At 41.4% G+C, this 14870-nt stretch overlaps 1 protein-coding gene across 2 annotated transcripts in view; it reads right to left on the bottom strand.

The window, feature by feature from the left end:
* Window positions 1–439: 439 nt before the first annotated feature.
* C1QTNF3 (C1q and TNF related 3) overlaps window positions 440–14870 on the bottom strand; it is a 23965-nt gene continuing 9534 nt past the window's right edge. For both annotated transcript variants that reach the window (XM_025866664.2, XM_025866666.2), the window contains exons 4-6: window positions 11576–11705; window positions 6137–6236; window positions 440–2377 (exon numbers count right to left, since the gene is read on the bottom strand). In XM_025866664.2, coding sequence (XP_025722449.1) covers window positions 2218–2377; window positions 6137–6236; window positions 11576–11705 — 390 coding nt within the window. In that variant the 3' untranslated portion in view covers window positions 440–2217. The remainder of the gene's footprint in view (window positions 2378–6136; window positions 6237–11575; window positions 11706–14870) is intronic.

Below are 14870 nucleotides of genomic sequence, written 5' to 3'. Positions count from 1 at the left end.
ATCCTCAATTTTATGAAAACTTGTAAAATTAATCTTCCAGATATAATTCTGGTCATGGGTAAAATTGTGAAACAATCAATCTTGACTTCCCCCACCTTCCTTACTAATCACTCTTTTTTACACCTGGGACTTACTTGCAAGCCTAAAGTCTTTTCCACCTGCCTGCAACCAAACTGGGTGTTTCTACTAAGAAGAAAACTAGAATTTACATCAGCATAGAAAGACCTCATATATGTGATGAAGCTCCTGTTCCCTTAAGATATTCAGATTACATTAAAGGACCTCCTCCAAACATCAATGTCTTAAATTTGCAGAGGGTTGAAGTTATAACAATGGGATAGCTGAAAAGTGGAGTATTTTGTAGACAAATGACCATGCTCTGTGCCCACATCATCAATGTATGGCTGTTTACATCATCTGCATAAAAATATTTTAACTTTGTGTTAACAAACCATAGGGACTTACAACGTATGACTATTCAACTTTATTAAGAACATTATAAAACAATACATTTAACAAAAGTATGTTTATTTCCATACAACGCTTTTACATTTCTCTCGCCTCAGTTTTATCTAAAACTAAGCCAATATCTTCTTCTAAGGCACTTCATTAATAGTGCATGTTCTTTAGACACGGAATCCCTTTGGGCAACATGCAACATTCAAATGTCTGTTGGCGATACACTTACAAAATATTTATGATGTCTGGAAATAATAAACCTCAACACCCATGACCACACAGCCCCAGGGGCAGTAGGGGACATACACAAAATCACAAAAACATTACCAACCAGTCAAGCACATTTTGGCTAATATCCATTCACAAATAACGTTACTTGTGTTGGTCAGGAAGAATTTAAAAATATTTATAGATCAAAAGAAAGGGTCAAAGACAGAACTGAGCATGGAGCACACCAAGTTAGCTAATAGGGCAGCCCTAATTCTTTCTGCTTCTAGCTAGAGGGGATAATCAATACAATTAAACCCATAGTTTAAAAGCTTTTGTGGAAATTCAAATTGTAACAGAAAATAAACTAAGGGCTAATTGCTTCTAAGGGAATTCATTAAATGACATGTGCCAGACAGGTATCTATCTAGTGCATTTTAAATATGATTTGACATCAAGGTAAACACATATGCCAATGATGCTTTCTTTGCTTAAAATAAATAAAATCTGTGTACTATCTTCTGTACTTGTCCCTTTTTGGAGGGACAGGCAAAAGTAAACGAGCACAGCTTCATTGTAAGTATTGCCTAAATCTGGTAATCAAAAAAGTCGTATCATTTTTTATTTTTAAAAAGGTTAAGAGATTTTATTTTATGTCTTCTAAATTGAATGCCCTTATATTTTGTATCCATTAGTTTGTATGTAACTGAGTTTACAGCTCCTTCAAATATCAGTATGTGTAAAGTTTATTGGGGTAATTTCTAAATTGAGAGAGAGAAGGTCACTGTATCTGTATATATGGATGTAACCTCACTTTAAGCTTGTTCTGCAGGCCAGGGTCAACAAAGATCTGTTGTAATCCAAGAAACACAATGGGAAAAATTCAATATAATAAGTCAGATCTGATAAACCCAGTTTTGGATCATGAGAAAATTCTACATCCAAAAATATAAGCCATTACAAGTCAAGATTTAATTACAGCAGTATTCTTATTTTAAAAAAAAAAAGGAGGAGTCCATTATTTATGGGCATTGTGAATACTTTTCTTATCTAAAAGCTATCTGAAACTACTAAAAATATCTATATTTATTCATAAATATTGACCCACTGGATCAAAGTGTTACTTCCCAGTCTAGGCTTTACAAATGTTTCTGGTAACTTGGTCCTGGCAAGTGCCCTTGTTCCTCCTGAGCCCCATCATAATCACTGCACCCTGGTCTCTGAAATGTTTTAAAGAATGATGACCCCCAAACCTGAGGAATTCCTGAAAGTTGTTATTAAATTAAAAACAGAGCAGCCAAATTCTTTGCAAATGACTTCTTTGATGGAAACAGTTATTTCCAACCTGTATCAAGAAGGGAATTCTTTTTTAGGTGCCTGGGGAAGAGTAAACATGCCAAGTATATTAGTCAAGAGCGCTTGAGAAGACTGTTTTGTGGATTCTTCTTCTGAGCTCCTGAGTAGAACCCTCAACTCTAATGTCCCTCAGATCATAACAATACCAGCTCAGCCATAAGTCTTCCCAAAAGAAGAGCTGGTCTGTTCATATATTTACTTGGTTTCAAAGAGCAGGAAGCCTGCAAAGGTAGAGAAGCGCTGGTGGTCCCCATGAAGAGCACCATTGCCCATTCTCAGCCAAACCTCATCCCCTTTAGCCAGCTTCAGTACTGCATGGTTGCTGGACGTATCTGACTTCCCCTTTGTTTCATAGCTGTAAAGAAAAAAAGGTACCAAATACTTAGTCTTTGCAGTGGACAGTCACCTCTTTACCAAAGTATGTCCCCCCCTTCTCCTCCAGACTCTCATGCACTTAGAGTCCTATGATTAAGTCCTCTAAATAGCATATGAACAAAGACGACATGTACCACTTATAGGGTTGGACAACACAACTCCCCCAAACATCTCTCCTTGCTTCTTCCTCATTATGGCCATGTGGATTGGTAATGACAATGACCAGAATGACCTTGGAAGCCAAGTGTTGTAGCCTGAGTTCTTGAAGACTGTGTTGCCAGAAGCTCTCTCTCACTTGCCCCAACCTGGAACAACCACTCTGGACTGTTCCATGAGAAGAAAAGGGATTTCTTTTTTTTAAAGATTTTATCTATTTGACAGAGGGAGACACAGTGAGAGAGGGAACACAAGCAGGGGGAGTGGGAGAGGGAGAAGCAGGCCTCCCGCTAAGCAAGGAGCCCGATGCGGGGCTCGATCCCAGGACCCTGAGACCATGACCTGAGCCGAAGGCAGACGCTCAACTACTGAGCCACCCAGTCGCCCCGAAAAGGGATTTCTATTATGTTTAAGTCATTGGGTTAATGGTATAGCAATTTAGTCTACCCTAACTTATTTAAAATTTGGTACTGAAGGACGGTTTTGCTATAACCCAAACTAAAATATGTTGCATTGGCTCAGGATCAGGCAGAGAGCACTGAGGAGACAAATATTGTAGGCTTGAAAGCTGGAGACCTATGTTGTGATGGGGCAAAACATTTAGGAAAACATCGGATAACGTGGAAAGCAGACCCTATGTCTACCAAGCCTATACCCTAAGAAAGGAAGTGACTGGGGCGCCTGGGTGGCTCAGTTGTCAAGCATCTGCCTTTGGCTCAGATCATGATCTCAGGGTCCTGGGACCAAGCCCCACATCAGGCTCCCTGCTCTGCGGGAAGCCTGCTTCTCCCTCTCCCACTCCCCCTGCTTGTGTTCCCTCTCTCGCTGTGCCTCTCTCTGTCAAATAACTAAATAAAATCTTAAAAAAAAAAAAAGGAAGGGACTGGAAAAGCCAAAATATTGCTTTTAGTAAGATGTTTCTGCAAAAGACTAGTTCAGACAAAACCTGAGATGTCTGAAGCACAGGAAGCAGAAAGGGAGAGTCTAGAAAGTTGAGGTCTAACAGAGTTGGAAAAGCCAAGTGCTTTTATACGAGAGATAGCAGAGATAAAGTTGGATAAATAGGATGTTGTCCTATTAAGACTTCTCATTCAATCTAATAGACACGGCCTGTGACATAACTTGATGGATTAAAAATATTGCCTTTCTACCTAAATCTATTGTTTAGAAGTCCTTGTGGTAACCACCACTAGTCAAGACAGAAGGGCCTGAAGACAAGGAATCAAGGGAAGGGAAGAACAGGCTGAAAAACTGTCAAGAAAAGAATGTTGGGTGTGGTTTGCTAACACGTATAACTGACTGGTAGCAAATGGAACAAAAGCCTGCTAAGTTTCTTAGAAATGGTCTTACCCAGAAACCCAAACCTGGCTCACAAAGGACTTGGGGTGTTTGACTAAATACTCTTAGACCTCAAATTTGCATGAGCAGGAAGTGGGCTGTGAAAGACCCCAGGGAAAGCCTACTCACTTTTTAGATGGAGACAAACAAACAAGGAAGGTCCTCCCAGAGGACAGAATTAGGAGCCAAAGAGAAAAACAGCTGAGAGGCTGACTTGATAAAAAGGATTGCTCATCCCTAAGCCTTGGGACTTTGAGCTGGATGCATGAACTGCAGTTTAGGCTGGCTTCCGTGGGGGTGGAGATGGGGAGACATATACTCTAAATGTAGAAGAATTCAACAGCTACTTGGTAGCCAGAGGAGCAGAGAAGCCTAGCTGTTCACCAGACTCCATCTCCCTGCTTCCAGAGGAGCAGCTCTACCTTTCCTTGCTGCCCTTGCCTTGGTTGAGGGGAGTTAGGGCTGGGCAACACTGTAACTGTATTCTTTGAATAGAATGTGTGATGCATAAACATTTTCACAAGCCTGTTGCTCTTTTCTCCTTCCGACTATGGCAATGACAATGACCAGGGAGAATTTGCAAGTCAGTTTTACAGGTGACAGAACTGCTTTCACCAGTCTGCATCTCTCAGAACCCAGATAGAGCACCTCCCTTCCAACCTGCCTCCACCCAAACCCTCCTCTGCCCTCTCTGCCTCGCCCTTCCCCATCCTGGAGCTGGTCAAGCAACATAGAGCTCTGCAGTGTTTGAGCTGCCATATTGAGTCTCTCTCTCTCTCTCTCTTAAGAATTTATTTATTTATTTATTTATTTATTTATTTATTTATTTATTTATTTATTTATTTATTTATGAGAGAGCGCAAGCAGTGTGGAGAGGCAGAGGGAGAGGGAGAAACAGACTCCCCACCAAGCAGGAGCCGGACGCAGGGCTCCATTGCAGGACCCTGGGATCATGAGCTCCAACAAAGGCAGCTGCTTAACTGACTGAACCACCCAGGTGCCCCTTGAGTCTTTTTTTTTTGCAGCAATTTCACCTACTTCTCTTTTTCTCTTTTGGTTTTTCAAATACATCCTCCCACTGGAGGCCAGGCACCAGAAGAAATGGCAATCCTCCCAAGTCATCAAAAATGACAGGGATAAGATAGCAACCACAGAGTTTTTCATAGATAACTCACCACCCATTTAGTTATGGGAAAGATGTTGGCTCTCTGCCTCTTTCCCACATCCTAAGTTTATATCAGAACACGTAGTAATATTTCTTTTTAAGATAATTTTTTTAAAGATTTATTTATTTATTTATTTGGGGGGGTGCATGCCTGTGTGCACATTAGAGTGAGTAGGGGGAGGGGCTGAGGGAGAGAATCCTCCAAGCAGACTCCCCGAGAGCAGGGAGCCCCATGCAGGGCTTGATCTCAACACCCATGAGATCATGACCTGAGCTAAAACCAAGAGTTGGTCACTCAACCGACTGAGCCACTCAGGTGCCCTAAAATAATTTTTTACAAGAAACTCTAGGGCCGGGTTGCTAGGATAAATATCAGATCCACAGCACAGCCTAAAGGCCTGGGTCTACTCCCAACTCTCTACCTGTCAGCTGAGGAAGATAGTAGAGAAGACCATCAATAGGGGTAAACTCTGGCCAGAGTAAGAAAATAGAAGAAAAGGCTGAGAAAGAAGGGAAGAAGTTATGAGTTAAGAAAAGAATACAAATGGGGGTGCCTGGTTCAGTCAGTTAAGCATCTGCCTTCGGCTCAGGTCATGATCTCGGGGTCCTGGGATCAAGCCCCGCGTTGGGCTCTCTGCTCGGTGGGGAGCCTGCCTCTCCCTCTCCCTTGCCTGCCACTCCCCCTGCATGTTCTCTCTCTCTCTCTGTCAAATAAATAAATAAAATCTTAAAAAAAAAAAAAGACTCCCTGTCCCCCGACCCCGCTCTCACAAGCACATATGTGTTCTCCCTCTCTCAAATAAATAATAAAATCATTTAAAGAAAAGAATACAAATGATTAGTTATGAGGAGTGTTGCTAGTAATTAGCTCAAGGCCTCTTATCCACCTGCTTATTCTCAAGTTCATCAGATTTATTTCCTCCCAAACAGTAATTATAATTTGGCCATATATTGGTATATGGGAGATCTCAGTGATGCCAAGTCAGGTTCTCTTGATTCTTACACACTCCCTGGCATCTGCCATCCTTTGAGCAAGCCATGGCGGCATGGTTGATCCCTGTGATAGAGAAGACCACCCACCTGTACATGCTGAACACTGTATTACCATTGTGCATGAGGTACACATACACTTCTTCAACATCCTCGTGCTTCATCATGCTGAAGGTGAAGAAATACACACCTGAAAAAGGCAGGTATATACCCACATTTGTATTAATATATTGTACATCGAGGACCAGGAGATATACGGTATGACTTCCCTTTTTTTGTTTATATTCTATTTGGTATGTAGGCTCTTCTTCGCCTTTATTTGTATGAGTGTTCTTTCATCTGCTCTTACCTTCAAACTACTTTAAAGTTTTTTGAGACTTTCTCAGTGTGTGTACTATGTAACACTGATAAGTGCTTACGGTGAGGCACATGCCATTCCTAGGTATCAATTAACTATCATTAGATTAGCACCTACCACAAGACTCTTATTGACAAGGTACGGAGCCCCTCGTGGATGAACACACAGCCTCCACGGCCTAACAAAATGAACCATGTGCAGCATTACAATGGATGAGTACCCTCAGCACAGAGATGTTACCCAGAGATAAGAAGTATTTTAGCAGATAAGTGTTTATCAGTTCTGAAGAAATAGTGTTAGTAATTTATCATGTTACTCATTGTAAGTAGATGAACTTACGTACAATAGAGACTCAACTATGACTCAGCAGCATGACCTTGCTACTAAAAATAGGGATCCTTCTCATTTGTAAAGGATCAACATATTTTAAAAGATGTGAGTTTTCTTATACGTCTCTAGGCCACCTAACAGAAAGGAACTTAATATGACCCAATACGGTCTAAAAGATTAAAACGAATCAAAAAGCAGAGAGAGGAGCAAAAAGGAAAATCTTCCTCATGCCAAATGATGTGATATTTGAGAGTGCATTTTGGAAAGATGAATGAATATACATCATCAAACTTTTATGGATTTCCATGCTACATTTTTAAACTTGTGACCTTGTCTTAGTCCATTTGAGCTGCTATAACAAAATGCCACCGAATTAGTAGCTTAGAAACAACGGCAATTTATTTCTCGCAGTTCTAGAGGCTGGAAGTCTGAGACCAGGGTGCCAGCATGGTCAGGGGAGAGTCTTCCTGCAGGTCACAGACTTCTGATTGTATCCTCACATGGCAGAAGGGATTAGGGGACTCTGTGGGGCCTCTTTCATGAGGGCACCAATCTCATTCACGAGAATTCTGCCATCATGAGGTAATCATGATAGGCCTTTGGACCCTACCTCCTAATACCATTAACTTGGGCCTTAGGTTTTCAATGTATGAATTTTGGAGGGACACATTCAGACCATAGCAGCAGGCCTTGTAAGAGAAAAAGCCAGAAATGTCTTTAAAAAAAAAAAAATAGCATGGCACAGTTCTATGCTTTTTTTCAAAGGTGCAATCAAGTAAGATAGAAGCTGTAAGGGTTCCATGTTGACCACCTGCTTCTGAGTCAAGTTGAACCAAGTGAAGAAGTGTGATTATGCTTCACTTAGTGCCAGGCTTGCATATTCAATATGCTGGGAATGAAGGAACCGGTATAAAAATCAGTCATATCCATTCATATGCCTAGAGATTGGTTCACAGGTGAAAAGTAAAGGCAGATTAAAATTAGAGGACTTGAAGAAAGTAATTTATGGTGCTTAGGTTTTTACATTTTACAAAATGTATTAGACACACACACACAATACACGCATGTGACAATTTTCAATGCCTCAAGAAGATAAAGCTGGATTCAAAAGGGCAGGGAAAAGTATTGGTTTTCCTGAAACAATGATGGCTGCTATACAAAATAGATTGCAGAAGCATGTTAGAAAGAGCAGACTAAGACACCAGATGGGGAATAAATGAAATGCCTAGAAGTGGAAATATAAAAGTGAATATATATCATATCCACCTATGGCTTTCTTCTGCAAGGGAAGATACTGAAAGCAGAGGCAACACACTTGTGCTATGGTTTTCAGGTCTTTGTGTTACTGTAATTGCAAAAATCAGCCTTCTCTGTCTCATCGCTCCCAAAGTCGAAAAGTAGAAAATGCTCAATTTGTCATCTATTGAATGAGGTTTAAAGTGGGAGGCAAATGATGGTTGTTACCAAATGATGACCCAAGGGAGTTCCAAAAAACTACTAAATTTTTGAACTTCCATTATAAAGCCCTTGAAAGCAAAGGAACCATCAGGCATCTCTAGGTGCTTATGTAAACTGCAGGCCAGATAATGTGTAACAAAATAGTTACAAGAAAACTGTAAGCCTTCAGAGCAGAAAATCACATAAGAAGGTTTAAAACTGGTTGTGAAGTGTGATGAAAGATTGCTTCTATCACTTCATATATCTGTTTATTTCTGAGTTTAGCTGCGTGGAAAACTAAATCAAGGCGTTAAAAGCACTTGTGCCAAATTTGACATGGCGACTGCATCCATCATAATTTTCCTCTATTCCTTCTAGATCCCACACAGGGAAATAAGGAGCATTGAAAACAAACACCAGAAAGCATCCATTTTTCATAAAACTAGGAGTCTGAAAAAAGTCAATAAACTTAAAATACTTGTAAGTTTGTCAAATGCAACAAAAAGCAGGCAGAGTCGCACGGAGGCAGCATGGGAGCTGGGCAAGGAGTTTTGAGGAGGCCAAGCCGAGGCAGATCTCACAGTACCGGAAAAAAGGCACTCCCTGATGGAGAAGGGCCACCCATGCGGCAAAGCAGCTCTTACGAGCAGGGCTGAGATGAAGCCTAAGTGATGTTTTGGGGGAAGGTTGCTAGATAAAGTACAAAAAGTGAGGTGAGTGGTCCTGAAGTGGCAGATTTCTGAAACTACCAGCAAAAACAGGACTCCTAAGGGCAAGAGAACTACACGTGCAAGGCTGGGTCTCAGAACTCTTCCCAGACCCAGTGCAGTCTGGGGAGGGAGGCAGAGGAAGTGTGGCCACACAGAGAAAACACACAGAAGGGCCACACTTCAAAGACCAGACTGAGTCCCCTGCTAGCAGGAGAGGGAACCATGGAGCCAGAAGTATGCTGAAGTCCCTCCCCCTTCCGCAGAAACTACTGCCCCTGGCCGGTCTAGGGAAATCCAACTCATTCAACCACCAGTTAATTTCAGAAAGTAGAAAAGAAGGGCAGAAACTACCAATAGAGGAAGAATACTCACTGAGAAGAAATGTTGTCAGGTAGTAGATGAAAACTGTAACCAAATATTCCATCCTGAGTTTAAAATATGTTAATGAAGCAAACCCCTCCATGAAAGAACATTATTAACTCACGGCAGGTATGTCCAGACAAGGGGCGCCTGGGTGGCTCAGTCGTTAAGTGTCTGCCTTTGGCTCAGGTCATGATCCCAGGGTCCTGGGATCGAGTCCCGCATCGGGCTCCCTGCTCGGCGGGGAGCCTGCTTCTCCCTCTCCCACTCTCCCTGCTTGTGTTCCCTCTCTCACTGTCTCTCTCTCTCTCTGTGTCAAATAAATAAATAAAATCTTTAAAAAAGAAAAAGAAAGAAAGAAATGTCCAAACAAGAGGAGGAACTAAAAATTGGTCCCATTAGACATAGAAAGAGGAAAGAAAACATCACAGAAATAAGACAGAAGAAATTGGAAGAAGCAAAAAGGAAAAGTCATCCTTAGCATATGTAATTAAGAACATGCAGAAAAGTGACAGAGAAAGCAAACAACATGAAATGGAAATTTAAAAAAAACAGCAACAGATTCGAGAAAATAGTAGATACAGCGAAGAAAAGTTAAACACAAAACCAACAAAACATAATTGGAGCCCTTCACGAGTTAACCAGTGGTGTCCTAAGGTGTGTATATGGGGGGTGGATGCTTGTGAGTGGTCAACCCTAAAGGAGAGGAGTATTTTATCATTGACATGGTTTAGAATTGCTGCACTAGGATGACGATAAAAATCTAGTGATCTTTTCATTGGTCCTATTATAGTTCAAAAATATCCCATAGACAATGTGCCCACTTATTGCCTGATTGCCTAACACAAGTCAGACTGTTCCCAATGCCACCCCACCTTAGTGCAGGAATGAGAAGGAAAAACAGTGTTTAAATTTATATTTAAAAATATAATTCAAAGAAACTTTTCAGGGCAAAAAGAAGGCTTACATCCACACATTCAAAGGACAGCAGGAAAGGTCCACCCAGAACGATCAGCTTGTGGTGGCTGAAAGTAAGGAAGTTGTAGGCGCTGAATGACGACTCCCAAATCGGCCCAATTCCTAAAATCTCCAGGAGCTGCAAATGGTACCTTATATGGCAAAAGGGACTTTGCAGTTCTGATTAAATTTAGGATCTTTAGATGGGGAGATTATCCCAGATTACCCAGGGGGGCCCAAGGTGATCACACTGCCCTTGAGAGCCAAGGAGGTCAGAATCTGCCAGGAGGTGACATGACCATTGAAGTAGAGACTGACATGATATGGCTGATGGAGAGGGGATGTTGACAGCTTCAGAGTCGCAGGAGGCAAGGCCCTCCAGCTTCCAGATGAACCAGCATTGTCTATACCTTGACTTCAGCCCAGTCAGACTGATTTTTGACTTCTGACCTCCAGAGTTACAAGAGAATAATTGTGTGTCATTTTAAGCCCCTTAGTTTGTGGGAATTTATTAGAGCAGCGATAGGAAATGAATACAGAAGTGCTCGAGAAATTTTAAAAATTCAAATAAAAAAACCATTCAAAGGATCAGGTCCTCCTTGGGGTGGTGGCAAGAGGAGGACACTGTTACTACACATTTAAACTGTGAGAATTAGGATCTAAAGAGTTTTAAAGTCAGAGGTAACTATGTCCTCTGAGGGATTATTTGCTTCAGTTCAAATCAGAGTTAAAAATCTTAGTAACCGGGCGCCTGGGTGGCTCAGTCGTTAAGCGTCTGCCTTCGGCTCAGGTCATGATCCCAGGGTCCTGGGGTCGAGCCCCACATCGGGCTCCCTGCTCGCGGGAAGCCTGCTTCTCCCTCTCCCACTCTCCCTGCTTGTGTTTCCTCTCTCTGTCAAATAAATAAATAAAATCTTTAAAAAATAAAAATTAAAAAAATAAAAATCTTAGTAACCATAGAAGTGTATTCATCTTGGGCGCCTGGGTGGCTCAGTCAGTTAAGCGTCTGCCTGCTACTCAGGTTATAATCCCAGGGTCCTGGCTCAGCAGGGAGTCTGCTTCTCCCTCTCCTCCCGCCTCACGCTCTCGCTCTCTCTCTCACAAATAAAAAAATAAGATCTTCAAAAAAAAAAGTGTATGCATCTTTTTGAATTCTAATAAATTTACTTTGAAATCCAACAGAAATCTATATATGAGCTGATTGTTTTAACCAGAATCAGAAAGAATTCTCAACCCTCTTCGTGTCTTCCTTTCTGTTTCCTTTTCCTTCATTTTCCTTCCTCCCTTCCTCCCTCACCTCTTTCCTACCTTCTTTCTGTCCTTCCTTCTAGATGGCTAGTTGAATAATTCAGTCATTCATTTATTTTTACATCTCACCTGATACTGGGGCCCCGAATCTACCAGTCATGACATCAAAGAAGTTTCCGATGTTTGTCTCCACACTGCTGAAGATAATCCCGCTGTTCTGATTGCTGAAGTGGGTTGCCAGAGAAGCCATGAATGCAATCTAAGGAAAGTTCGTTAATAGGAAATTTACCTTAAAGAAATGAGGTTTTTATAAAAGTAAGTTTAGTTCAATATTATTTGTAACAACTAGATCAGAAATGAACAGAAAAAAATTAATCATGGTAATTTCTAACATTTTATGCTATGAAGCCATTAAAATGATAGTATATATCAGAAGTTCTCACCTTGTGTTTCAAAATGTTTTTTGAAATATTAAAATTCTATTACTGGGAAAATGTGGATGAAATCTACTTATAGCTATTAAATGCTATTAAATGCACATTAGCATATTAAAGGATCTGAGAAGGCCTGCAGCCAAATAACCTTTTAATTTTGTTCACTCTGTTACTTTTTTTCTCCAAAAGAACTGTGATACTATGATTTATAATAAATATACATTTAGTCTTTGTCCCAGTTTTTGGCACAGAGTTCCCAAAACCATTGGAATACCTTAAGTGGTTAGGGAGATCAAGGGGTCTTTTGTTATGTTAATGAGGCGACTTTTGGAAAGCACCTAGGCAACCTAAAGATGGGAGCTCGTTGCCATTGGAGCCAATCCTGGGATTAGAGGGTTGAAACTTTCAGTCCCACCCCACTTCAGGAAGGGCAGAGGGGTGGGAGGTTGAATGGCCTGTGATTTAATCAATCACACCTATACAATGAAGCCTCCATAAAAACTTAAAAGGAAGGGGTTCAGAGAGTTCTAGGTTGGTGAACATGGGAAGTGCAGGAGAGTTGTAGTCGGTCTCTGAGAGGGCAGAGAAGCTCTGCACTCCTTTCCCTAAACCTTGCCCTATGCATCTCTTCCATCTGGCTGTTCCTGAATTATATACCCTTTTACAAGAAACCAGTGATTGAGTAAGCAACATATTTCTCTGAGTTCATGCTAGCAAATTACTTGAACCCCAGAAGGGTTCATAGCCTCCCCTTCATAGCCGGAATGTCAGAAGCACAGATGACAATCCAGACTTAGAGTGGAGTCTGAAGTTGGGGGCGGCAGTCTTGTAGGGCTGAGCTTTTAAGCTTGGAATCTGATGCATTCTCCAGGTAAGTAGTGTCAGAATTGAGTTGAATTGTAAGGATACCTAGCTTGGGGGTGTGGGAAAACCCCCCACACTGGAATTGTACCGCTATTAGACAGTCACATTTGAAAATCAATGGCAATCCCCCGTCCACATGCGTCATTGTAACTGAGTGTGAGTTAGCTCAATAAATTCTTTAGCTTCCTGGGATTACCAGTCTTCAATGAATGGGAGTTTTAAGGGAGGGGTTGAGAGAAGAGAGAGGGAATAATTTGAAGTTTGGAAGACTCGGGGGAAAGCAGGCTTAGGAGAATCAACATGGAAAGGATTTGGACAGTCAGAAAGACAGCATGAGGGCTGTGGACTCAGAAGGAAGGGGAAGGAAAGGGATGACCCCGGAGGAGGGATTTTGGAAATGGGAATGAAGGGTCCTGGAAGTCACCCTTCTTTACAGGCTGCCTGAAGCCAATCATTCCTCCTCTGTAATGCCTCCTTTAAAACAGGTGAATGTAGGGGGTGCTTGGGTGGCTCAGTGAAGCATCTGCCTTCAGCTCAGGTCATGGTCCCAGGATCCTGGGATGGAGCCCTGCAACAGGCTCGCTGCTCAGTGGGGAGTCTACTTCTCCCTCTCTCAGCTCATGCTCTCTCTCTCTCTCTCTCAAATAAATAAAATCTTAAAAATAAATAAAATGTGTGAGTGTAGTTCTCCCAAATTATTACATTGTGGTTTTAGGGTAAAATAATTGATGAAGCATTTTAATAATTGCCCAGGGTGCGCTCCATCAGACTGGCTACTCCAGGGCCCCCTGGCCCTTGTATAACCATCACAGGTTTAGAGTTAAAGTTTCTAGATTTGAGGATGTCAAGCATCCCTCTCATTAGACACCTTTAACCTGGCCAAGCGGCATCTGTCTTCTTTTCTTTGTAAATTTTTGCCGGCCCATTAATCCCAGGTTGCTAAGATTATTAAACAGCATTCCTTTACGAGTGACAAAACCTCAAAAACAGTTCGAGAAACACAAAAGACCTCTCAGGTTATAACTTAGAAAACTCGAGGCCCAGAAAAATGATGGAATGTATCCGAGGTCAAACAACCACCAGATATGCCCAAATAAAAGGCAAAGTTTTCCCCCAATTGATCTTTCAGAAAGAGTCTCTGTATTCTGATTCTTTTTTTTTAAACAAAGTTTTTATTATTTTTTATTATTTTATTTTTAGATTTATTTATTTGAGAGAGCGAGAATAAGAGAGAGAGAGTACATGAGGGGGGGAGGGTCAGAGGGAGAAGCAGGCTCCTCGCCGAGCAGGGAGCCCGATGCGGGACTCGATCCTGGGACTCCGGGATCATGACCTGAGCTGAAGGCAGTCGCTTAACCAACTGAGCCACCCAGGCAGGCTCCCTGTATTCTGATTCTTTAAAAGTCTCTCAGGTTATGGTATATTCTCTCAATTACACACAGCCCCCAGCTGTGTGAAATAATATTTCAACTTTAGATGCTGCCGTAGCAATCTGCTTTCAGTAGAAACCATACTTCAGATTTTGAATTTGGATCTTTTCCGGGGCTATCAATAGGCAATAGATCCTCTCTTGTGATGCTGGGCAGGGGCAGTGGGCCACAGCCCCCAGTCAGCCACACGGTCAAGAGCGTCAGCAACCAATGATACACTTAACAGCCATTATAATTAATAATAAATGCTTGCTTTCAATGTCGAGAGAAATCCCTTGGAAAAATCTATTTTAAAAACATCAGCCAGGAAATAAATAACCAAGACTTAGTAATTTTCTTGGTGACCTAACACATTTGCAAGTGTTAGATGTTATTGGCAACAAAAATTTTGAACATCACTTAAAAGAGAAATAAATAGACAAATGAGCACGTAAGCTTAGGATAAAATATTCAATTATAGCTTCATAAATAGATTCAAAACACATTAAGCTGAAATAAATATAATTTAGTCTAATCTAAACTAGGATGGATGACTAAAAAATAAAATGTCTCTAGCGATAAAGAAGATGCTGATGAGAAAAGTTTATTTCTTTTTTTAAAGTTTTTTTTGGCGGGGGGGCACCTGGGTGGCTCAGTTGGTTAAGCAGCTGCCTTTGGCTCAGGTCATGATCCTGGAGTCCCAGGATCGAGTCCCAT

This window comes from Callorhinus ursinus, unplaced genomic scaffold (genome assembly GCF_003265705.2).
Source record: "Callorhinus ursinus isolate GAN/ISIS: 27379988/994484 unplaced genomic scaffold, GSC_fseal_2.0 scaffold3, whole genome shotgun sequence".
NCBI classification, from domain to species: domain Eukaryota; kingdom Metazoa; phylum Chordata; class Mammalia; order Carnivora; family Otariidae; genus Callorhinus; species Callorhinus ursinus.
Note: the sequence above shows the minus strand (reverse complement) of the source record. Positions and strands in the feature narration are given on the sequence as shown.